The 26,039-nt window shown below is 43.9% G+C and overlaps 1 protein-coding gene across 4 annotated transcripts; it reads left to right on the forward strand.

Moving 5' to 3' along the window:
• Positions 1 to 1,668: 1,668 nt before the first annotated feature.
• On the forward strand, positions 1,669 to 25,940 carry LOC124327019 (PDZ domain-containing protein 8-like). Of its 4 annotated transcripts, none has more exons than XM_046785808.1 (16): positions 1,669 to 1,811; positions 21,853 to 22,099; positions 22,254 to 22,481; positions 22,560 to 22,752; positions 22,822 to 22,910; positions 23,000 to 23,068; positions 23,147 to 23,363; positions 23,466 to 23,593; positions 23,682 to 23,930; positions 24,002 to 24,038; positions 24,102 to 24,223; positions 24,308 to 24,663; positions 24,735 to 25,002; positions 25,071 to 25,241; positions 25,317 to 25,505; positions 25,568 to 25,940. In XM_046785808.1, exons 2-16 carry the CDS (start codon positions 21,905 to 21,907, stop codon positions 25,799 to 25,801), a joined length of 2,745 nt encoding a protein of 914 aa, XP_046641764.1. In that variant the 5' UTR covers positions 1,669 to 1,811; positions 21,853 to 21,904; the 3' UTR covers positions 25,802 to 25,940. The 4 variants fall into 4 exon arrangements, with proteins under 4 accessions (XP_046641764.1, XP_046641763.1, XP_046641767.1 ...); XM_046785807.1 differs by lacking the exon at positions 1,669 to 1,811 and adding an exon at positions 7,854 to 8,498; XM_046785811.1 differs by lacking the exon at positions 1,669 to 1,811 and adding an exon at positions 7,854 to 8,498 and having other exon boundaries at positions 24,105 to 24,223.
• The last annotated feature ends 99 nt before the right edge of the window (positions 25,941 to 26,039 follow it).

The following is a 26,039-nucleotide window of genomic DNA, read 5'->3' on the forward strand; positions in this document are numbered from 1 at the left end:
TCTCGGTATACGCATTTCGACTCATCCTTATAATATCGCCAAAGATGTGTATCTCTTTTATATCTTCGCTTCTTTTCTATATCATGTTCAGCCGAGTCTCTCTTTCTCTCTTTTTCTATTAAATGGCAATGAACCACGGCGACGCCAATAGAAAAGTAAACGACTGATCAAAGAAAAAGCACACACATTTCTCGACAGATCCTTGCAGAGCAAAGAGAAACATCTCTTTTCTCATCCATTCATCTATATGTACACGTAGAGGATCCTCGTAAAAAGGAACTTGAAGACGGATTTCTCTATATACCATGTAGTAATACTACTCTCCGCCAAGTGCTATACAGACGTATTAGTCGCTGTACTGAATCTACTACCATATAAATTCTCCTGTTTTTTCGTCTGATGTTTCTGTGTGTGTCTATAGGTCTTTTTTTTTTAGGGGCCTTCTCGGTATTCATTTCCCTGGCTGTTTGTGAATTTTGTTGAATTTGTCGGTTGCAATCGTCGCGGATCAAAGCGACCCAGAATCTATTTTCTCTTTCTTTTTAACTCCGAGTGGAGCAGCACCACCGCCGTCAAGTGAAATAAATGTTACCGACACTGCGTCACCCATTTAATGTCAACATTTACATGAACTCGCTATTTGCTGTTTGAATAAAATATCAACCCTGTGTGTTCACCTCTTCACCAGACCTTTGAATCTTATCGTGTTATCAGTATCAACAATGTAGAACTTTAGTGTCATTTCCCTTAGATCTCTCTTCAAAAATTAAGTGCAATTCACGAACGAGTGGGCATTTGCGAAATTTTATCTCTGGTGAGATGCTTGAATAATAATCCAATTTGATGTCACTAAAACTTTGCTTTAGTTCCTCTTGACCCTATCGTTTTTTAACGGTTTGGACTTGGGCGATTTTCTATTACTATCGATATCTAAAGTATAAGCATGGCCAATTAGAATATTAGTGTCGTCTGCTGTCACTTTGTTTATCACAGTTTGTCGGTTTCGAGAAAAGTCCAAGTTTAATATTCCAATATATCACAGTTTAGGAAACGTTAAACGTACACGTAGCTGCACGGAAAATAGCAATAATAAAAAAAAAATAATAAATATTAGGTCGTCGTGTCAGCTTCGGTCTTGTCTCTTTAGACTTCTTAAAACACACTCCATGCTGTTTTGGCGGGTAAATAAAACATTGTAGTCTATGATAAAACTAAGAATACAAATAGAATGATTTTGTGAGCTTGAATAGAAGAGTTCAATCTGTTCATTAACCATTTAATCACCCAGTTGATGCATGGCACAAGGCAGTTTGTTTGCACTTTACGTAACCTTTAATTCCTTTGTGCAGATTTGAGACCTGAGCTAGCCACAAAAAAACTAATTATTCCAGTTTTGGTTGTGCTGGCATTGCCCTGTCACCAGCAGCAATCACAGTATCATCACTTGGGTAATGATTTTCGCTACTTTTATTAACCCTGACCTGCTAGATATTATAATGATTCACTTGCATAAATGCAGTGTGTTACATGGAAACCTTTAATTCTCCTGTTCATTAACAGTTGGGGTTTACCCACCGTCTCATTTTCAACTTTTCCCTACTTGTTTGTTTTTGTAAATATTTTTTGTAATTTTGTAATTTTTTATTCAGGCAAACATGCAGCAAACAGCATCCCGTTTGATTGGAGAAACTACCGATGTCGGTTATGGATCTCTTCTCCCCATTCTTTTCCTATCCCGCCTGGTGGATTCAACTATTCTTCTTATGGATCTGTCACTTGTGGATGCCTGGCTGTATTTCCCAGGCTTAAAGGTAGGACAAGTATATCTCTGTTCTTCCTTTTTACTATTGGGTGGCGTAGATCATAAATCGTGACACAGTACGGAGTACGGTTATTCCTGAGCGGTCCTGAGTTGGACTGGAACTGTTTTCTCGATTGATTCTGTCGATTCTCGATTCTGATTTTCGATTTGCTCAACTGTTTTGCTCGATTTCTCGATTGTGTTTTTTTTTTTACTCAGTCAGGGTTCATTCAAAAACAACTTTGGGTGGAACTACTGAAGATCAGGTCTGTTTTTCTACCCCACAACTTTGTCTTTGGTAAACAATCAAAAACACTTCAAGCAAAGTGCAACTAGACAATTTGTGTCAAAGAGGCGCCTGCTGTCAGACATCTCCTCGTTTTTAATTACGTCTTAATCATTAATACGTATAAGATCTGCAAATTTAGATTGCGTCGAAGCCAAGAAGAGAGAAAAAAACCCCCAAAAAAACACAGAAGTCAAGCGGTTCGTAGTCACGGAGTCGAAAATGTTTTAGACTTAATTTTTTCTTGATGACAAGATACTGGGGACTTGTGCTGTTGGTTCTGCTCATTCGAGTGGATTGGATGATCAAGAACTTCCACGACGTCGCTCTTAATCAACAAATAATTTATCCGTTCACAATTTTTTGCCTTTCAAATGTTGGGCCGTCAGCAATCAGCAGCCGGGGGGGGGGGGGGGGGGTTGACGTTGTTCTTAACTTGTGCGACGCCAAGTCAAACGAAACAGTGCGTTCAGTGTTTCCCTCAATCGAACAGCCTTTTCATATGTAAAACGCATTCGACTTCATTCCGTATAACAACTTTACCTGAGATGTACCTGCAGGACATAGTTCTTGACGAACCGACATCACAGCCCAAAATGGAAGTTGAACTTCAATTTTCGTGTGGGTTAAATTGTTCGCTTTTGCTTTAACTTTGCACCCGTCTTCTTCTTCTTTTTTTGATTTGTTGCCCAATAAGTATTGGTAGGACTCGAGAAACTTTTAAAAATGAAAAGTTAGAACTCTAGATTTTCTCCTCTATAAAACAAAAGATAATCGTGACCAGCTGCACCACTTGACGGCGAAAAATAGCGAAAAAACTTTTCGCTAAACGGCCGAAGCCTTTACACTTTTCCCACCTCTATAAATTGTACAGGCCAAATCTTATACAACAGCGGCCAGGCCTCTTTTTTTTTCCTGTCGGAATTTCTTTTCTGTCTTGCGAGTATCTCCGTGTCGGATTCATGGCGTGTGAGAAGTTGTTGAATAAGACACGACGGGGAAAATCGATCAAAAAGCTCACGGTATACAACATCCAACTATAGATGGGCTGGCCCGAAAAAAAAGTTGTTAGTTTTTTTCTTTCTCTCCTTCCGCGCAAAACCATCTTCTTTTTTAGGGAGAAAAGAAAAAGGGAAAAGCCGCGCTCTCTAAGATTGATGACGTGAAAAACCCAATATAAAAAAAAGGGGATCGAGAAACGGACTGAATCACGGCAGCAGCGGCCGTCGCAAGGCGTTCCCGCGGAACTTCATAGAAGAAGAATGACACATTGGGGACTTTTCGTGTGTATCTTCTAAATGTAATACGGCGACGAACCGAACCAAAGGAGAAGACGACGACGACGACCAAAATCCGATCCAGCAACGTCCACGTAGATGTAAGCTGGACGGAAGGGAAGAAAGAAAAATTAATGAAATTCAGGAAGTCGACGACGGTGTCGGTCACGTCCCGTCAAAGCAAAAGGCGACGATCGATCCTCTTTTTTTTTTTTTTGCCTTTTGATGTCTTTTTGTCGTAGGATTTGGTCGCGAGATGGTCAGCATACAGCAATCGGATGGCCGCTGGGATGGCCGTATGTAATATGATACATATATATATGTAGAGAGAGAGATTTGCAATCAGTTTGACTTGTATGGATGTGTCGTGATGCGTGTGCTGGATGTTGCCGGCCGTGTCCGGAACAGAATGGAAATGAGACGGTGACATGCACACACACACTGGGCCGGCGAGGTCACCCTGGGCGTGGAAGAATGCGAATAATCCCCATCACATGCGACTGTGATCATCTTTTGATTGCCGAGAGCTTCTCCCGTATAAAAAAGAAAATGTCGCGCGTCCATTTTGTCATTTTTCTTTTTAAAATAGGCATGTCGTTTCTTTTCTCTCTCGACACAGTTTTATTTTTTAGCTCCGATCCACACACGCCTCGATTCTTTAAACTCGACCCGGTTCCGTTGTCGAACGAAATCCATCCGCAAAACGGCAATATCGATTGCCTTCTGGTAAATAGATGCGCCGTACTTTTTTTATTACCGCTTTTATTTTGCTGAATCTCCGAGAAGATGTTTTTTTTTTTTTTCTTTTTGCCTGGCCAGCACAATATGGGGGAAAATCTAGGTCACGCTTTTATCACGACGATGTGACGCATTAACAAAAAGAAAGGTCATCGACCTCCTTGGCTGCTTTATGACTTTGACGTTTTGTGGTCGCCACTGATGGTGTGCAATTTGCAGGCGACATCTAATAACGGACGATGTCCTCTCTGCGCGAGAGCTTTTCTTTTTTATTTCTCCAGTCCCAGAGTCATTCAGATCACGATGGTCATCACGCAACACCAGCTCATCCGCACTCGAAAAATGTCTCGAAATCCGAGCCCGGAATCGCGGTAGTATAGTCTGGCTGTGTTGGATTTTCACTGGCATCCGACATGATATCTAAAGAGAATCTTTTTTAAGGAGTGAGAGATGAGACGAACTGGACGTTATTATACAACACAACAATCTGGCGACGATGAGAGAAAAGGCTCTGCCAACCATAAAATGCCAACGAGTCATAGATAGCACAAAGGGAGGGTGGAGAGAGAGAGAAATATTAGGAAGAATGTGCGCCCGTCGTTTCAAACGGAATAATACGACAAGAGTGCGGAACGCGGAATGGGCGGGTCGTAAAGGACGGCGGGGCGATATGGAATTTCTTCATTTTTCATCATAATACGTCGATTGAAATCGAAAAAGAAAAAAGAAGTTCCGATCCCCGCCTTTGCTTATTCCTCCAACTGTAATGTAATAAAGCCGTGCGGACTCAATTGAAACAAATCAATTGCGTTCCCTGTGAGCTTTTAGATCGATTCATCAATTGGAACTGGGCAACAAAAAGGGAAAGAATTGCAAACAGAAAATTTTCCTCCCTAAGTTCTTTTCTTTTTATTCCTGCCGAAGACAATAATGCAAAGATGGCGCAATCAATTCAAAGACTTGACAACCTCCTCGACGATTTGTCTCTGCGTCTCTGATCTCGGGATTCCGATGGATTTACTCCGAATGGCACCCGCCAAGAGTCGTCAACCGTTTTCTACCCATTTTTTTTTTTTTGTTTTCTTTTTTTCGCTGCTGGCAGATTGCGTGAGTGTTCTGCTCTCTGCCGCTTCGCTAAACAATCTGCATTTTTTTTTCTTCTCGCGAACGGCGCGGTCGTTCAGTTCTATCGACTTCTATTGTCCGCCGTCATCATCCGTCTGTCTCCGCTCAATCATTCATTTGTGATTGGTTTTCTTTTTTGAAAGAAAGAAAAGAAATTGGTGCTACCCCGTTTTCTTTTTTTCTTTCTTTTTTTTTTTTTTTTTTTTTAATTCCGCTAGTATCAGTAAGGAAAAAACGAAACATTCGTCATCGATCCCGGTCATCGTCAAATAGGAATCGATGGCAATCACTCAATTCAATCAAGAATTTGCGGAAATATAACTCACTAACTGGTTCTTCTTCTTCTTCTTCTTTTTGCTTGAAGCCTTGAATACTTGTTTGTGTGCCCGAAGCTGCTGCTATATTTAGTGCCGCTTGCAAAGTCCATCAAGTCGACAAGTTCATTTGATTTTTTTTTTTTTTTTTAATCCCGCCGGGCAACCCTTTGGAAAGTTGAAATCACTGCCGGCCATCGGGTAAATGTCAGGGAAGGGCCTGCAGGCGAAATGCCGTTTCTCCATTTTGTGGATTTTGCGGATCAAATGGAAAAGGGGAACGGTGGAAGTGGAAAGGGTTGCTGGATGTTTGGTCAAGGATCTATCGAGAGACGGACACACATCAAGCGTGGGCCAGTAAAAGGTTATAAAGCCAAGGACAGCGGGGTGATGAGTGTGTGTGTGGGCCTTGCGAGATATATTACTTGTCCAGGCCAATGCGTAAACAATAGCAAAAAAGGTTTTATGAATTATACAAGAGGACCGGCAGTAAATATGGCCGGTGGCCTGGCCGAGACCACGCCCAAGCAAACGAGCTTCCCCCCTGCATCCGCTATTGTATAAAGGCAGCGATGCCTTTATTTTCCCAGCTGCCAGGAGATAAGAGGACAAGGCTTGATGCCCCTCTGGCTGTTCTTTTAGATAAGTCATTTAATGACCGGGAGCAGGAGACGGACAGACGCCGAGCCCGCGACATCAAACGTCTGGGCGCAACGGCAAACAATCAGTCGCCGCACAGGGCCAGCACAAAGCCCGTCATCATTTCATCCTGCTGTGTGATTACCTGTCCTCTAGACTCGGCGCTCTTGTTTTCCCATCCGGCCCAGCTTCTCTCCTCTCCCCCCCCCCCCCCTCCCTTCAATCGGCAATCAGCAAAGTGACCCTGGCCGCAATTGACGTAACAGTCATCCCAGTGGCGAAACGTGCAAATAAAAAAAGGAGGAAAAAAATAAAAATAAATAAATAAAATCAGCCCAAATGGAAAAGAAAAAGGCAGTGACCTTATGTCACGTTGGCGGAGTTGAGGCAAACACAAGACATATTGAATAGCTTCCCTGAAGAGGAAGAAGACGCCCATGAAAGGATATAAGGCCTCCGGAATGTCAAGGAGGAAAACAACGAGGGCGAAAGAAGAGCGAAAAAGGAGAAGAAGAAGAAGAAGAGTAGAATGGAAACCCCTCGGAATTGCAATCGACAAACAGTTGAAGTAGAAAATAAGGACACGCAACAATTTGAAAAAAAGAAAATTCGAACAAAACGAAATAAGAACACGGCCTGAAAATTTCCCCTTTTTTTATTCTTATTTTTCTTCCGGAAAAAAACAAAATGTTAAACGGATAATAAAGTGATTGCTGATGCGGAAAAAAAAAGAATTCGCTGGAGTGACTGGGAAATGTCATCGGTTATACACATGCTCGTAGATCTATGACGAAATGGACATGGGTAACAAGCAAAAGCAAGTGCATTGGTTTCGCCTCCGCGTCGATTTTACTCTTTTGTTTTCTGCTGATTGCCAAAATGTTTAGAAAAGGGGGGTGGGGCGAGTTCAATCGAGTGAGAAATACTTGCAGCGCCATTTGCGTCACGAATGTTCAATTGAAAGCGACAAATAAAAGACAGAGAAAAGGATCGAGACCTTTTCTTTTCTTAGATGAGATCTCATCTGTAGTACATCGGAGCTGCTTGCAGAAAGAAAGGAGATAGAGAAGCTGGCCGACTTTTGTCCAGACAGATAGATGGATTGATGGAACTTGGCAAGTTTTGCAGTTGACCAAGTCCGGCTGTCCGCGCCCATGAACACACCATAGACAAAACACACACACTCGACTGTGCGTTGTTGTTATTATATGGTGGAGAGCGGGGTAAAAAGTGGAGGATCAAGTAAAAGAATAAGAACTGGGCTGAGCTGGAGGGGCCGGCGCTCCATGATGGATATATTACATGCACTCTGAGATGTTGATGTTGTAGCCGCAGGTTTTTTTTCTTCTTCTTCTCTGCTTTATATATTATTTATTTGTTTCGGTGTTTGTTGTGTGTTTTTATTCTGGTGTGCGGTCAGATGGATGATGGGAATGGACATCGGATCTTAGCTCGGAACTGGACGACGGGAATTTTACGTCATCACGACGGGGAAGAACCGGAATGGGAAACGCTACCCAAAAAAATTATTTGGAATAAAAAGAGGTCGACTAGAGCTCGTTCTTCTTTTTTTGATGAAAAGATGAAGAAGAAGAAGAAAAGGACAAAAATAGGAGAGGCCGAAGAATTAAAGACCTCGAGGGGGGGGGGGGGAATGCCCGAAACAAATTTGTCCGGCGTCACACAGGAAGGAAGTGAAGAGTCGTCACAAACAAACTGGGCTGCTGGACACATTCTGAACGCTAGTAAATCCATAGAGAAGAAGGAGAATGGGGGAAAAAAAAAACAGAGAGACACACAAGAAAACAAAGTCATTCAGCTTAACGAGATCGTTACACGCACTCAGCCGAGGAAAAGAACGACAAAAATCGTCCGTCTTGTATTTTATATTATTCTTTGCGACTGTTTTCTTTTTTGTTTTGTTTTTTTAAATTGTTTTGGCTGGTCGACGACAGTAATCGACATCTACTAACGTAATTGACCTATTTGTGACCTTATCCATCTGACGACTGGCCAACGTTATGAAGGGGGAAAAATACGTTCGTCGTTCGTGTGGTGAAATCTTTTCCGACATCAAATGGGCCGGGCATTTGTGAAACAATTGTTAAACCATCGGCAAGCCACACAAGAGGAGCTCACAAAAGCTTCTCTCTCGGCTTCTCTCGGCAGTAAGAAAAATCGAAAAGGATTTCCCATTGAACGACGACGACGTGTGTGTAGAATAAAGAAAAGAATCCCTTGAAAGAGAGGAAAAAAAACCTTCGTCTTTTCTTATATTTCGGCCTATAAGAAAATTACGCACCTCCTCTTTTTCACTGGTAAGCGAACTACAAAAATATTTTCATTATGTCGTGATTTTTTTCACTATAAAGGGGTGCCAACAAGAAAAGGTTTTTTTGATTTGATTTGGCTTCCATCCTTTTTTTCCCCCTCTCCCCAGCACCGAAAATTAGCGCTAGAAGAAATGCGATGAGTTAACCTTCAAGTTTTTTGGTGTTTCTTTTTTCTTGTTGTTGTAAGATTGCATTGAACTTTGATGTTTCGCCCCTTTTCATACTTGCACTATAGCCGCATTTTTCTTTCAATTGGTTGGAATATACCCCGACACATTTCCGTTGGAAATCAATCAGCCACCTCCCACTCGCAACTGCTTTTTTCCTCTCTCTCACTCTCTCCAGTGTGTCCAGTGGGACCGCGATTTTGCATTTGGGATTCTCTGGGAAACTATAAACCCAATAATAATAGGAGAGCAAGTCTTGAGGGGGATACACCTACAGTATATCTCACTTACTTGCTTCTCTTGGTCGGTCGTCGAGTGTTGTGATGAAATGTGTGTGTGTGTGGGGGGGGGGGGACGAACGTATAGTAAAGAGCCAAGTTGAATCATCAGTTAAGCCATGCACACACATGAATGCTGTCGGGAGAAACTTGCTATCGCAAGTCATCAGATCCATTCTCCACTCTCTATAGACAAGAGAGCCAAGGAAATATTCGATCTATTTTCTGTTTTTCTTTCTTTTTGGTTTGAAAATTCATAAAGGAAATAATACGAATGATTTTGATCGTCCAAGAAAAGTTATTTATGCGAGTCTCTCCCCGCTAAGCGAATATGCGAAGTGCTTAAATAATAGAACACAGCCAGCAGCCAGCACATGCCGGACGAACATTAATACATTAAGGGACCCGTTGGACCATTAATGGAAGCAGCTTCGTGTGCTAGAAAGTCTATAGAGGCCCGACGCCCGCCCGCTTAGTTGGATGGCGAACTGTTTGGACTCTCTTGGATGAAAGTTGTGCACAGCAGTGGCGCCGGCCACCTTTTGACCGTCGGAGAGAGAGAGAGAGAGAGTCCAATCCGGGCACACGACTAGATATTGAGAGTGGAGGGAGGTGGGGGGCACCAGGGAAGTTTTGCAGGGTCCATTGATCAAAAACGGCCCCGACAAATCTCCGCCACTGCGGTGCGCCGAGCGTTACATATTATTCAACCCAAAGTCGATAGCTGATAGTCTGAGGAAACACCCAAGTTTACCCCCTCACTTGGACGCTTCTCTCATCTCTTGTGATGCGCTGTAGCTGTAGCTACGTCTATATTATATTCGTTAGGGTTTCGTAGACAAGAAGCAGTTCGACGTCGTTTCATAATTCGACGCCTTGGGTGGGTGCGACGTGGACGGCTAATATAAACGATAGATCGCGCCCAACTTGCCAAATAATTTATGCTACCTAGTATGAAGCGAGCGCCTTGCTTGGCTTCGATGATTACTCGGCACCATACATCTATTCCAACTTTTGAATAAGAAACAAGTGTTGCCCCCCCCCTTTTTTTTTTCTTTTTGTGTGTTAACCTATTCCAGGAAATTTGGCTCCCCCTGGCTGTCGTTTGACTCTGGCTGGAAGCGCTAACGATCTTTAGACGGGACGTGAGGATAAGCAATTCAAGAAAGAAAAGAAATAAAAAAATAAAACTGGACTCAAAACTAGTAGACTAACGTAGAGCGGGGATCATTTGGGCGACTGCAGAGTCAAAACACTAGACGGCGGACGGAGGAGCTATATCGGATTTATGGGGCGACTATTATAAATCATCCGCCAGCTATGCGCTTCCATATTCCGCAGGGAATGGCTGCTGCATGATGCGATGCAGGCAGGGCCGGGATCCGTCATCGAAATGACGGCGGACCAATTAGAAAGAGACAAATTCCAAGACACGGAATAATATAAACATGAATAATATTGTCGGCTACCCTAAATTTATGAGCCGGATTATGTCTATATAGAATATGTATGTACACAGTACACACAGAGAGAAAGCCGACACACGAATATGAGAAATTGTCAGGTTCAACGATGGAATTATCGACGACGGCCGCCATTTTACAAGCGCGGGATATTTTCGGGCGAAGGTGTCGTTCGCATAACGGACAGCGCTCACGCAATGGTTTCCCAGGGTTTCTCCTTAGTCTTTTTACGGGGGGCTGGTGCTGTGTGAGCTTTACACGGCTCCTTTTTGTTCCAATTTTAATTTCACGAAACCCGTAACAAGATGAAGGGATTATTTGTTGGACAAAAAAAAAGGCAACAACGTGCGTAGCAACAAGATTGTTTTGCCATTCTGCGTTAATATACTTACAACCACTTTTTCATCTTTTTTTTTTAACTTTTTTTGATCGTTCGTTTTTTTTTTCCACCAAAAAAAGTCTAATTTTCCCGCGTTTCCCCGAAAAAGAGAGCACAGACATCAATTCTCCCATTTACTTAAAACCTATTTATTCTTTAAACTGGATTACATTTTTTCTTTTTTGCTCGGCAACCGTAGTGCCTCGGCGTAAGTAATTCAATAATTCATGCGCATACCTGTCTCATGTTAAATATTTCAGCTACGATTCCCCTTATTCCGACATGCAAAAAAAAAGCCACTGCAACACGTGAGAGACTGTGTGTGGTGCCTCTCCTTGGGAACAACAACAATCGATCCATCCATCCCAGCTGCAGTGTGGTGACGCTGGGATCCCTCAATTCTTTTTTTCTTTTGAAATCTTTTCTTTCCTCCCTCAACGGTTTGCATATGGAATTCTTTTCTTTTGCCTGTCTGCCTCTTTTGAAGCTGATGGCTAACCATCAAGAAAGCTGTTACATATATTTATTCAGTCTCAAGCTACTAGAGGAGTACCGTATGAAGTTGTAGTATATACAGAGGCGCATAAGTATCTGAATTCAGGTCGAATGGATATTTAGCTCAACCTTCATTCGTCATATAAAAGAGAAGATAGACATCGCTGAGCTTAATAGACTTTGACAATACTAGGCGGCACAGGAATATACTGTACATAATAATCTACTGTATGTGTATATACTCTGTGTAGTACGAGCACTCGCTCGCTTCTTCTTTTTCCCTTCTGATGTTTGTTTGCCGGAAATATGTAAGGACCAACGGAAGGAGAAAGAAGAAAAAAAGGCCGAGTGCGCCGGAGTTTGAAGCTCTTTTTTTTTTTCAGTTCAAGTAGCGCGCCGTTTTCTTTTTCCTATTTCCAGTAATCCTTGGTTATAATTCCTTTGCCGAACTGCACGAGCGGAACATATAATATCTTACCTTCCGCTCGCCATGTATAGTCTATACTTACACGGATAATATTCCCAGTCACTTTTCATATATATGACTGTACTAGGTACGGTATTACATTTCCATCATTGGAAAGGATTACTTTAGATTTCTTTTTCTTTTTTTCTATCTGTGCCTTTTGGCTCTCCCCTGACGTACGTAGTGCAGTGGGTTAGGAATTCATCGACAAAAAAACCTCTTGAAAAAAAACACTTAAATCCGTCCGCCCCCCTCATGTGTGTATGCGTTTCTTCTTCTTTTTTGAACACACAACTTGAAAATAAGACTTGGTGGGGAGGGATTGAAGAGCTCCCAACTCTGCTGTTGACTCGGGTGTACTTTTTCGACCCTTTTTTTTATCCCTTGTTACTCTTCCAACTTTTAATGGTCAGCAGCAGTCGACATTGATTATTCTGCCGCCGAATTGATTTGTATTAGATTTCTTCTGAGCTGCGTAGTAGAGAGGAGAGGATTGTACCCTCATTGAAGCGCTCCGGGATATTCCATGTCGACTTTGTATACGTCCGGTTCCGATTGATTACACGCCGTCACGTCTGTGTGTCACACGGTGACCAACTCCTTCACGTGTGTGTGTCGCAGTTCCAGTGAAACTCGGGTCGATCCTCTCCTACCCCCTGTATCCGAATGAGTGGATGAAAATCCCAGGAAAAGTGGGGGGAAAAAAAGGGGGAAGAAAGATCTAGGGTCGGATAGTGAAGAGCCGCAGGATTGGATCGAGAGAAAACGAGAGTGAATGGCAGTGGGGGGAAAAGGGTCTAGCATAGATCACCATCTGCGAGGCAGAGTAAGTTCCGGCCGGATCTAAACAGGAGCTCATTCGCAGATGCGGCATCATCATCACCGCAGAGAGAGAGAAGAAGAGCGTCACGCTCCGTGAGACCCCCAGGTCCCGTCTAATAAGCAAAGAAGGTCGAGAGAGGGAGAGAGAGGATTTTGCCCATTTGATAATCGATCCATCTGAGTGATCCCCTTTTTTCGCTCTTGGCCCTGCCCCCCGACCCTCGACTATTGCTAATCTCTTCTTCTTCTTCTCTGAGCTTTTTGGAGGTAGGAAGAACAGAGAAAGATGGAGACAATCCCAACGAGTGCAACCCACCCAGAAAAAGAGAGCTGAACCCCTTCGGTTACTTATTGCCCACCCACACACACAGCACACAGGGGCGGGCGACCACGTTGTTGCAGCTGTTCAGGTCGCGGGAAAAAGAAAGAAAGAAAAGTCCCGAACGACGGTCTCCTCTTTGCTCTCTCGTGAAATCATTCTGTCGCCCGTTTTTCATCATTACAACGGCAGCCGCCTAGGGGGGACTCTTGTGTGTGTTTTTAACCGCAGCGATTGCAATTGGACGTTGCGCATTAGTTCAAGTCTAATAACGATAAGACGCAATACGAAATCAAGAAAAAGTTCTTGCTCACAGTAGAAATTGGGAAGGCGTTAAAACCCCCTCACGATTTTTCATTGGGGGGGCATCTATAAGTCTTCCTTTTTGGCCATCATCATCCAGTAGTTGTTGTTGTTGTTGGGACCATCCTTTGCTGCCGCCCTTAACTTGAATATAGCTGCACAGCTGTAGCACGCGCGATTTATTCCATCTAGAGTACATATATGGACTCCATCGTTCTCTCTTCTCCTTTTTTTCTTCTTCTTCTTCCGGTGCCAGAACACTATACATATTATAAAAGGCAGCCGTATCGGGGTCTTGTCGTCGATCGATTCTTTTCAAGTCACCTCTTTTTCCACCCCCTCTACCCCCCCCCCCCCATTTTTTTTGTTAGCTTGGATAGAGTTCTTTTTACACCACCCATCATCCCCCCGCTATGTATGGCGCCGGTGTCTGAATGTCTAAAACCGTTGCCGTGTGCCCTAGTATATAACAAAACAAACGCGTTGACGGACTATTGGGGTGGGGGGGGGGACTCTCTTCTAGGGACTCATCCACCCGCCCTGCATGATTCCGCCGTCACGGAGATATATAGTACGTATGTTTTAAGATATGCGCTTAGTTAGGAGCCACTGCGCTGCGAAAAAAGTTGTTGTACATGCAAATGTCGATCACGGGTCACTTTTCCGGGATTTATGAAAATTGCACGGACAAGTTCTTTGCCCATGCACGGGGGCTGTAGGTGTACGTTCCGGTAGCAAAAATCAGTCAAGTAGGATTGATGGATACAATTCCGGGCGTGGAGGCGCTTATAGCAATCAAAGAGGAAACAGGAAACGGGGTCACACGAAATTGCGATTGCGAAAAAAAAAGGGTGAATGGCAGCCATTTGCCGTTTGAAATTTCGGCGGCGAGTTGTGCGGAGCGCAGCAGTTGCTGCTGGATTTCTGAAATGCGGAATACGTTTTCACGAACGGCCTGAGAACGCGCCGCCTGTGTGGAACGTGACAAATTTAAAAGTCAACCCGCGGTCCACCGTCTTTCCCTTTTCTTCTTCTTCTTTTTCTTTTTTGCAAAAAAAAGCTTCAACTTTTTTGCTTTTTGCTTCTTTGATGGTTGAGAAATTGAATTGAATTCACACTTGAGCCGTGATTATCATTCCAGCCGTTGCCAACCGGGCCACAGCGCTCTACACCCCAGCAACGGTGTAGAAAGTAGGTAATATCTCTTTGGAGTAGTGCTGATATGCAAACGAAATCAATATGGCCGGCTCGAATCGAGAATAGGTCCGCCAGCCAGAGAGAGAGAGAGCTGTGTATAGGATCTAGCATTTTCTACATGTGTGAGCGTGATATAAGGCCATCCCTCTCTCTCTCTCTCTCTCCCGCTGCTACGTACAAAGGACGATAGATGAGCAAAGTCTCGGAAGAGTTGCAAAGCAATAAGCAGCCCATCTATACCCGCCCACACGTTGCCCATATTATTATTATTATGGCCCATTTCATTTGTGCATGTATTACAGAGCTATAGGGGATGCATCTACATCCCTAATACGTATAAATCGCATCTTTTTTTGAGGCTTAATAAAAGGATAGACAGATATAAACATATTAATAATAACCAGCTCGGTATATTGGCTGTATACACACGCCAGCAACCCATTGAGGCGGTGGGGGATTTTCAGCGGAGGAGAGGAAGAAGGAGGTTTTCCAGGGGTTTTTCTATTGTGCATCCAACTCGAATAGAATAGAATTTCTTGTTTAGATAGATATAGTAGACGCCTTATATTCCGGGATATACACTCAGGGTCGTGATGCCGCCTAGTTGGCTCTGTCTGGGGCTATAGGTTATTGCCCAGGCTCGACTGTAAATAGTGTGCTATATAGCTGAGCTGTGCTCTTGTGTGTGTGGAAGCTGATTTCAAATGCGGAATATATAAATCTACAACAATAACACAACGAATAGAGAGAGAGAGACGGAATTTTCAATGCGTCAAAATTGCGGAGCCACATACACAACACACATACACACACACGAGTTGCCCGACTGACGCCTATGGCCTGTGTGTATGCGCTCTGGTGTGTTCCGGTCCCGCACGCTGCAAAGCGTAACAATCCGTTGTAAGCGCCTTCGAATTATTCCGATCACGAGGGGCCTCCGTCAAGCTCAGCCTGGGATTTTTTTTCCCCAACCTTTTTTTTTTATTATTATTTTACTATTTTATTATTTTTTGTTGAGAAAAAATAAACACGCTCATCGTCGGGAATTTATTTTAGCCGAAAAGTTGAAAAAGGGAAGAAATCAACATTTATTATTATTATTCGCCAGGCTTTGATTCTTATGGGTGTGCTATGATATAGCTGGCTGTGCTTATATATACGACCAGAGGATGTGTGGGATTGTTGTTGAAATAGCTCGCAAATACACAAGCCCAAATAACATTGATATAAGAGGAGCGTTTACCGTACCGACATGGAAGGCGCAACGTTTTGTTTTCTTCTTTTTTTAGTCGGGAGGAGATTTTTGTGCTGGTTGAGCTGCACTTGTCAGAAACATGCCGAAGGGGATGCGGATGAGTCTTCAACTCGTCCGGAGAATTGGAGGCAAAAGAAAACATTTCAAAACGCATCTCAAAGGAATTGGTGGGGGGAATCATAAGAGAATCAAAAAGAGCAGCTAGAAAATAGAAGCGTTTTCTGACTATGTACCGAATCATTCCGCCCCATCTTTTATGGGTCTAATAGCCAACCTCCTCCTCCTCCAGCAATGACGTTCGTGTCCAATGTGTTTACATTTATCGAGCCCAGTCGAGCAAAGGTTGTTTTGTTTTGTTTTGTTTCCGAAGAAAGAAAAAAAGAGCAAGTCTATAAGCAAGTATAAGCTGCGCCAATAGGAATCAGGTTTTTGCACTAATCATTTCTATTCCACGGTTGCGTGTATGGGCCCGGATTGACCGGCTTTAATGAATATTGACGCACACAATGAGAGATCCTCTCTGTTTGTGGCTTCCGTCTTAGCGAGAAGACCGGCGGACTTGCACAGCGCAGTTTGGTTTGCCCTGATTCCTTTAAATTCTGTATAGTTTTGTAGGTTCCAACTTTTTCGGCTTGAAAATCAAGTTGCCTTATAGTATCCAGGGCTACGCGGAGCAAAAGTTGAGTCGCCAGTGTTTTGTGTCTACAGCAGAAAAAAGCCTTGCATACATTAGTTATTCTCCGCTCTCAAATAATTCAGTTTGATTCCCTCCAAAGGAAAAAGAAAATCCCAGAATCTAATTAAGGTGGATATTTCCAATTAGTAGCAAGTCGAATGACAGACCTCCAGGACTTGTTCAGCAGTTTTAGATATTCCCGAACATGCTACTCTTTTTTCTTTTTGATTTTCCCCCTTCTTAAAAATCGAACTAACAATTTCAACAAAAACGGGGAAGAAAAGAACTTTGTTGATTTCCATTTTCCGATTTCTTGGGTTCCTTCTCTCGTTACCGTGGCGACCATCGACACACACACTCACAGCGACCGATCGAATAGAGCCAAGTTGTTTTTCTTGATTGCTGATGAGTGTCGAATATAAATACTGATGTGTGAGAGAGAGAGAGAGAGTCTGAAAAAAGGAAGCCCCTGGTGATATTTTTGCGCAGCTGGCGCTCTTATTGTTGTCTGACGTGGCGTTCTCAATTTGCAGTCGTTGGATTCGTTGCCGGACGCAACTGGCCTAATACATGTCGGCCCGTTTTTATGTATTATACACTCTGTGTGTATAGTACATCTAGAGCCTCGTTGACAACGAGTCGGACAACTAAATCCGCCAAGAGGGAGAGAGATAGTCGCATAAAAGTGGAGCGAAGCGGGGCCAAATCCGAGTGATAACATCATCAAATATCAGTTTGTCTCCTATTGCTGCTGCCTACGTAGTATATGGTGTACAACCACACACAACAGCAGTAGCGCAGAGGGTATAACCGCAGGAGAAGTAGAAGCAAAAGGGGCGCCGGGACATTCTTCAAACTGTCACGAGAGTCCGCAATAACTAAATAACGCCCTTATGGATCGCCCGCAGGTCTCTCTCTTTCTCTCCCGGATAACCGAAACCGGTACAGCAGGAAATAGGTGCTGCTCACGGCAGGTCTCGCATAGATTCGCTCGACAAGTGTAAACGTTGCGCAAGTCCACCGTGAAGGTCCGCTCTCTTGCCGCGCTATATAATGTCATATTTGCGACTGTTGACTTATAATGTAATCGGGTTATTTGAGCCCGCTAAAGTCTCGTCCCGAGCCAAACTTAAAGTCAACCAAACCTCCCCATCAACCAACCGGACCGACCGACCAAACTGGATTGACTGTCTGTTTATAATGGCCAGTTCGGGAATGGGAGGGGGGAGGCAAAGGAGAAAACAGGAGTTGGGTTTGGCCACTCAACTTACAATCTGGGTGTGGATTTATAATATGGTGACTGTCGGTTGGGGTCCGAAAAAAAACAAAAAAACAAACGAAACACCACACAGCGAAAAGGTCTGCAAGAACCAAAATGAAAGGGTCTCCTAGCTAGCAGCTATAGCTCAGACTGTGTTTGTGCATATAAGGTCATAATAATAGGGAAAAGATGGCGCAAGGTGGACACGCGACGCCGGGGTTTATAATCTGTCGTCGACGAAAGAGAAACTAGTAACCGAGGTACATGCTGGTGGAGTTGGGCTGAGGCACGACGTCACGGCCGGCGGTGTCGCTCCGTGTCACGGTAGCCCCTCCGCATATTGGACGTCTGTGTCTGCGCAGTCTAGTGTATTAAGAGATGGCCGAGTGGATAACGTACGTATCTCTCTCTATATATATACTCCTACGCACTGCTTGAAATGCTGTGTACACAGCCCATATACGACTAGATGTAGTCGTATAAGACTTTACCAGCACACACACATACATATACCAAAGTTAATAACGCCTACAAGGAAGGCAGAAGAAAATACATGGAGAACTCGGGAAAGTGCCGTGGGTCCCGGTGGGAACGGGCCGGGAGTCAGCTGGTTGGCCTACGACACCCCGGAATAATGTATGGAATAACGCTGGCTGAAACATCGATTTATACATGTTTTAGCCCTGGCTGGATATTATAGATACGCATCATCGGCTAGGATGGATCCACCAAGGAAGATCCGTATATAGTCTAGTGTATTACGCCACACTGTGTGCAGATAAAACACTGGAGCTACTAAAAAGAAAAAGAAAAAGAAAGAAAACGACTTTTTTTGTTTTTTATTAGTATCCTATTTTTTGTTTAAGGAGGGTCTAGACGAAGGGAAATAACGTTTCATTTCATCTGCGCCAACCGGATGATGCGCATTATTGAATCAAAAAGAAACAGGAATTCCCGACTTCCTCTTTACTACTAGCTGCTGCTCTATGCAGTCGGAGTCTGTTGAACATTTGATCCGCCAGCGGTTTCCGACATTTTCTCTTTCTATTTATTTTCTTCTTCTTCTTCTTCCCAGATGGAAGGGAAAAGAATTACGGCGTTTTTCGAAACTATATTGAAGAAAGAAAGAGAATAAGGGGGGTTCTTCCTTACCTGCTTTCGGTTCGGAGGAGGCGGTCGAGAGGCAACACGAAAAATTCGTGGCGTAAGGGGGGATGCACTTCAAGATGATGTTAGCGGTTGGGTTGTCCTTTTTTTTCACTCTCTCTCTCTGCTTCTTCGTTTCTTTTTTTTTTCTTTTGACGTCGAGACCCTATAGAGAACGGCTTAGGACGTGTGACACTTGAGAGACGTCGGTGAAGATGGAGAAGTTTTGAAGACAGGTCCTTCAGTCACTGGAATTCTATACAAGACCCAGCATTCTCTTTCACTCTGCTTCGTCGTGTAACTTTTGGCCGTAGGAGAAAAGAAAGAAACACAATTTTTTTTTCTTTTGTCGTCTCTTGTTATGGGAAGCCAATTCCGCATTTGAATGTTGGAAGGAATATTGAATAACGTGTCAGTTAATCAGTCCGGGAATGGCGAAATCGACGGCAGCATTGAACGGTGAGGGTGAACCGACCCCAAACTAACCAGTTTCTCTTTTGGGCGCTTTAATGATTTGATACTATTCGGGTCTTGTCGTGGCACATGGAAACGTGCCTGATGGCATCTGCGATCCGTCCATCCGAACACTCACACACTCACTCATTCACGCACGGATTCGGTGACGGGTGGGGGGTTATATTGTACGGGTTGCGCGAGAGAGAAAAAAGAACAGAAGCGCACGTAACCGAATCGCAATGATGGTGTAGTAGTAGTAGATATAGTAGACTAGTAGACTAGTAGTAGTGTCAGCGCGGACGTAATCGACGACGCGAACGTGTTGACGTAACGATGGCCGAGAAGGGACTGCTGCTGTTGTGTGCGGGATCAACCCGATCCTGTTTGCCGTCTGGCCCGCATTCCCGCATACACACAAATCAAAACTCTCCCCACCCACCCCACACACACACCACCAGTCTTGTGTGCAAATTGCGTGTGTGTTTCCCTTCTCAGGAATTCGTGACTGTCGACACCATCTAGCGAGTTGGACCGCTCCTATTCAAGGGGAGGTTAGACTCGAAAAACATTAAATAGCCCAACGAAGGGTGTGTCGTCGGGACGTGCGGGATCTCTTTTGGGACCAATCTCCACCTGAGCCGACACCCTTCATTACTGAGTCTCTTTCATCTCTTCATTTCAACTGGCCCAAAATATTTAGGCTCCTCAATAGTAGGCAGCCGCCGAGATAAGTCTATCTAGCGCATCCGCCTGGATGTCGTCACAGAGAGGAAGAAAAAGAAAAAAAAAACATCACATAGAAGAAGAACAATCCAATTACCGCAGCAGCAGAGCAGGGAGTCTAATGTGGATGCCGCTCGTTTTCAGAAGTACACCCCTATCATGATTAAGTAGGACAAGAATTATCTTCCGTCCGTATCCGCTACAGTTGGGAGTTCTAGATCATCACAAAACAAATGCGGGGAAGCTGTTGTCGCTATTGCCGGTCTTATAGTTAACTGCCCACACAAACCCATATAGACGTATACGAGTACAGTACGTTCGTGCACTATATACACGGATGTTTTTTGACGATGTTTCTTTCTTTCTACCCCCTTTTCGTCCGCAGATAACTGGCCGAGAGAGAAAGAGAGGACGTCTTTAAATAAAAGAATCTAGTAAATAATAATAAGCGGGAAAAAAAGGGTTGACAGAGAGAAGCTGCTGCACAGCAACCGGCTCGAGGAGGTCTGCGTGACTCGGAACTTTTTTTTTCTCATTTCTAGAAAAAAGGATGGATGAGAAAAACAAGTGAATTCGGAGAGAGAGAGAGAGAGAGAGAAACTGGTCGGTTTGCACGCGCGCCGGGTTGGTCGGGTTTTCTAACGACAAAAGATGACTCGGGCTGGGCTTTCTTGTTTACAGGGAATTATTTGTTAGGGTCGACTATCGAACGTTCCAACTCTTGTTGAAATATTCAAGTGCCCTCCCTCTCCGAGACTACTGCCAGAGGCTGGGTCCTGATCAGCGAATCAGAAATTATCGATGGGTGTCGCTCAAGACTTGGTGATGGCAGTCGTGTTTGTCAATTTTTAACCAAGTCAATGACTTTATCAGCCGGGGAAATCGTCAGCCGTTCCCGACGCTTCAGCACACTCACGCAGGAGCTCCTTGATGGTTGTGATGGTGACATGTCCTAGATGTTATATTCTATTCGGCCGAAAGAAAAGAAAAAATAATCCAGGCGGAATCGATTGGCGGGTTTCAGTTGGTGGTGGGAAACAGACGACATAATAAAACAAACAAACGAACCTGAAACAGTTTCACTTTCATGGCCTTCCGCATTTTTACCATTGGGGAATTAATGTCGGCGCTCTCTGACTGATGCCCGTCCTCGCTCCTATTATGTCCCGCAATCTCCCGTTGGGCAAAAAAGAAATCTCCCAAAAATTGCTCCAACAGAGACGACACAAGAGCACAGTCCAGACACAATATCTACTGACAATTGACTTTGCATGTCTCGTTTTTTCTCTTTTTATATGTCGTCTAGATTTAAAATTTCAATTTGTTTCCTACATCACTTTCCCCCTGAAAATTTCGGGTCGCATTTAAGAATGTTGACATTGGCTTTGTAAACGCCTGGCGACGGAATTGAAATAGCAATAGTATAAAAAGGGTTGCAGACCCGCCCTTTAATTAGGTATACAGTCTGCAAGAAGAAAAAAGAAAATAAGACGCAAGAAATTCTTTGGTGAGTCTTTTATAAATCCTCCTCCGCACGATGCTGGCGAAGAGAGAGAGAGAGAGAGAGAGAGAGAGAGAGAGAGAGAGAGAGAGAGAGAGAGAGAGAGAGAGAGAGAGAGAGGATCGATGCTGATGCGCAACATGACGTCAACAGATTCCCGCCTCGCGGGAATTTCGACTCCCTCGCAGACTTGTTTTTATTTTTCGTTTTTTTTTCTCCCCATCTGTTTTTTTTTTTTTTTTTTTTCTTTTTTTGACTGGCTGTTCTCCCTTGAACTAGCAGCATCGAATAATGCGGACAGACAACGTTGTCAACGGCAATCTGCACAGTACATGTCTGCCATGTCGTTGTCGATTTGTTTTTGTTTTCTGTCTTTCGAGTTTCTTTCAATCCTCAATGATTTCTTTTGTTTTTGCTCCATTTCCAATGCAGACTTTATTGATCGGGAAGACGACAAGGAGGGGGATTCGGTCCTGTGTCTATCATGTTTCTCTGGTTGATTTCGACCGGCCTGATTTGCTTTCTATTGGGAATCGTTTTGACATTGGCCGTCGGCCAGCGGGACCTTCTCTGTTGGATCATGCCGGCGGATGACGACAAGTTGCTTCCTCAAGTGAACCCGGAGAGCACAACTCCGCTGGTGACCAGTGACCAGCCCATTTCCGTTGAATTGCCCGAGGTAAAATACCCCATCGGATTTTTTAACTATTTATGGAATTGTATTGTTGTAAAAAAAATCTAATCTCTAGCTGCCCCTCGTGGGTCAGTCAAAAGGTTGTTATATATGGATTGTCTTACATTGTGTATACATTTGATTTTCATAATGCATTAAGGGTTTGGCCGGAAAGCTGACCGCAGAGAAGATTCCAGCTGCCGAAACGGACAAAACTCAGAGGGATGAAACTTTACTGGCCGTCAATCTCTTGTTGCAGTTCTTCTTCCGGGAAGCCCAAAACAACGGACTGGTCCGTCGATTTCTCATCCATCGGATCAATAAGGAGATGCAGGAAGGGGTCGCCAAAGGAGGCGCGACTGTTAACAAAATTATCAAAGGATTGAAGGTATCAACAGTTCTCTGCCTATTTCTCCATTGATTTTTATCCAACAAATCAACCCCAACTTTATTTGTTGCTGGGCAGATTTACGACATTGAAATGGGGACAAAGGCTCCATCCATCGGCGGCTTTGAAGTCAACAGTCTCGTCCTCGACGAGGACCAAAAATTGATCGAATCGGTCGATCTGATCATTCACCTTGAATACAGTGGTGGATTCGCTATGGGAATCGACGTGGCCTTGCCTTATGGAAAAACGGCATTCCTGGCAGCTAAGCGTAAACTCTTTTAGCATTCAAACCACTTTTATTATCTCGCGTGACTGTAATTACCGATTTATTTGTTAGTGTGTCTGCTGAAAGGAGATCTTCGTTTGAAATTCTCCCGGCTGCCGTATTCTCATTGGACGATCGCTTTCAGTCCACCACCTATTCTGGTTAGTCAAGTTAATTATTTTTTTAAAGATTCATCGCTCTCCTCTTGCAGAATTCGAAACATTTGCTTCATTGATTTCGTGATTATCAGGATATGCCCATCAGTTCCCGAATTCAAGGACAGTCTTATGACGCCGTCACCGATCTGCTGGCTTCTTTAGTGCGTAAAAATAGAACAAGGAAAGTGTCGTTAAATTGGAAGGGATGTTGATCATTCTTTATGTTTGGCTCAATCTAGATTACAAGTTGGATTCAGAAGCAACACTGTCTTCCTAACTCTAAAATGTTGACTCATCCGCTCTTTCCTGATCCTGATCGTTACCTTCTGAAACCGACTCCGGCGCCAACGTCAACGCCAACTCGTCGAGGGAGACTCCAAGTAAACGTCTGCGATGTCTCTCGACTTGATCCTTCCCTGATCCAGGCCGAAGGCCTCTTTTGCATCTTAGCTCTCGGTGGGTGAACGTTATCAATCACTTGTGAAATTTTCGACATCAGGAATAGATAAGATTTTCCAACGTAAAGCTCAATGTTCTTTTGATTGTGCACGGGGGCAGATAGCTGTCCGTGGATTGACTTCGCTCCGTCGGAGGCAGTGGGACACGTGCTCTTGGATGTTCGCATGATTCGCAAGCGAGATAGACCGCTGGGATTCGTCTTTCACGGTTTGCCTACAAATGCAACGGTATAGTGATTGGACTGGACGGGTCATCTCATCAGTTACGGAAACCGGACCCATCATTTTTTTTTTTTTGCCTTGCCGTTCCGTTTAGTCCGATTATTCGGCCATCGACGAAATCATTGTCGATCTGGTGGGAAACCATCCGGCTGGAGTGGTGGTGGTGAGCACCGAGCCGGGTTCCGCGGCGGACGAGGCCGGATTCAGAGCGGGAGACGTTATCCTGGAAGTGGACGGCTTACCCGTCAATTCGGTTAGGCAAGTCTTACGAGCCATTACTACCGCCGAGGCTAAGTATGTCATCATCCGGATCGATCGCTTTATTCCGGCCATCAAGTCAAAGGTATTTCCCGTCACTTATTCCAATTAGCCTATTGTAATTCCGGTTTTTTGAATAATTTCTTCTTTCAACAGGTTGAGGCGGACGACGCCAAAAATGTCATTAAAACTGGTATGATGAATAATGAATTTGAATATGCTTTAGTAACTAATCTGGTTGTGTCGATTTTGATAGAAGGAGCCGAACAGCGCACTCTATATCCTCTTCCGGATGATGTCATTGCAATTCATCGAGAGACGATCGGCCGGATGGTCGGCTTAGAAATGAAAAGAACTGAAACTCACCCAATGAGTAAAGTATGAATCTAATTTTGAAATCATTTTAGGCAGTAAATTCATTCCAATTTTTAAAAATTGGACCTGACATTTATTTATTGATAGATTGTCCATTTAGGCGATACTATGGATTTTCGTGTGTCGCCAGGCCAGAGATTCCTCAACTTGTCGATTTGGTTGACGGGCGTTCGAGGCGAAGAATTCGCTACAACCGACAACAGTGCGGCAAGTGTCAGTATTCAGCCGCCAAAGTTCAGTTTGAGCAGGCTCTTTAAAATGAAAAAGGATCTGCCGGCTCCGCCCAGCCAAGATTTGGAAATTGAAGAGCCGCTGAAAGAGGTCCGACTGGGATATGTCAATGTCAGCCTGGCTGAAATTGCAGCCGATTGTCATCTCAACACTCAAGGCCATCATGTCTCGACCTATCAAATCTATCCAGCTGACCCCCAAGCATCAATTGGGTAATATTATTCAAACGCGAGTCTGGCAACTGATTGTCCAATTTATCTTCTCTCCTTTTTGTATTGTGCAGTCAGAAACATTCGTTAAAGGACCAAGATGGATTCGACCCTCGCCTGTGCTATGGCGATATCGTCCTTTCCTTCGTTTACCAGCCCGATGAGGAAATCAAGGAATCCCAGGAGACTGTTCCGTCGGAAGAAACCTCACCCGAACGATCCGAGTCTTCCGAACGCCATCGCTCGCAAGTCGACGTCGTGATTTATGAACTGAAACGGCCGCACGATTGGACGCTACGACGGTTCGGCCAGCTCCAAAACTGCGACATTTGTCAATCGAAGGTTAGCACACTAGATCTGCGATAAATATTGCGAATAAAACAAACATCACATTTTGTGGCATTTCACAGATATGGTTGGGCGAGGGCCTTTATTGCCCAAGGTGCGGCTTAATCATTCACAAGAAATGCTTCAAGCGCATCATCAAAGAGGATAGGAAATGGTGTAGTGTCAACCAATCCATCGCCAAGATCGATGACTATTACATTTCTAACGTTCCCATTCCGGTCGAAGGTGTTAAGGTAGATATTATATCGGTTAAATTGATTTTCTTCACAAAAGCGAGTGACACATAACAATTGAATGAATCGTAACAGTCGGATCTAGAAGGCAATCCCTTTCAAGTGGACGAAGAAAACGAAGAAACGAACGAGCTGGAGTCGGTTCTTGAACGGTTGCAAGCGCGTGATCATAACGAATCCCTAGTGCGGATGGCCAAGGATTCCGGCCGAAAGCTGTGGAACCATTTAGATGTAGAGAAGCGGCGCAATAAAATCTCTTCTATGGTAAATGACGTCAAATGAAAAAAGTAAGTGGATTATTCCTAATATTTTTCTCGTCATCTTAGCTGAGTAAAATTGAAGATGCCGTCAAAGCTGAAACTATCCGGCGTTATGAGTTGGCAGCCGAATGGGAGAGAGCGAATTCGAATACGTGTGCCGACAGCGGGATTGGCGATAGCAAATGGATTGAAGTGGAGCTGGCGGCATCTGAGAAGAAACGTCAAGCCTTGGTCCTCCTTGAGCTCTATTTCAGTGTCGGCTGGCATGACGTAGAAGATGCGCTAGAGCAAAACGAATAATTGATTATCTTTTCAAATGGTCTAATAATAATTGAATCAAGATATTTTCAGTCTAATACTGCAAAATGTGAAACAAGTGTGCCTTGTTTAGAAAGTAAATTTCATTCGTTCGTGAAAAAAGAATCCTTAAAGTAGTTGATACTTTACAGTTTTCCCGTTTCTTTGTTTAATTTAGTCAAGGGGTTGGCAACTAAAAGCCCAGTTTTTTCTCTCTTATGCCTTTTCAATAGCAAAATGA

This window comes from Daphnia pulicaria, chromosome 2 (genome assembly GCF_021234035.1).
Source record: "Daphnia pulicaria isolate SC F1-1A chromosome 2, SC_F0-13Bv2, whole genome shotgun sequence".
In the NCBI taxonomy this organism is placed as follows: Eukaryota; Metazoa; Arthropoda; class Branchiopoda; order Diplostraca; family Daphniidae; genus Daphnia; species Daphnia pulicaria.

Coding starts and splice junctions, on each gene's coding strand:
- LOC124327019 (XM_046785808.1), top strand. CDS start 21,905: ATGTTTCTCTGGTTGATTTCGACCGGCCTGATTTGCTTTCTATTGGGA. Junction 23,594..23,681: donor GTTTGCCTACAAATGCAACG/GTATAGTGATTG, acceptor CGTTCCGTTTAG/TCCGATTATTCGGCCATCGA. Junction 24,664..24,734: donor GACCCCCAAGCATCAATTGG/GTAATATTATTC, acceptor TGTATTGTGCAG/TCAGAAACATTCGTTAAAGG.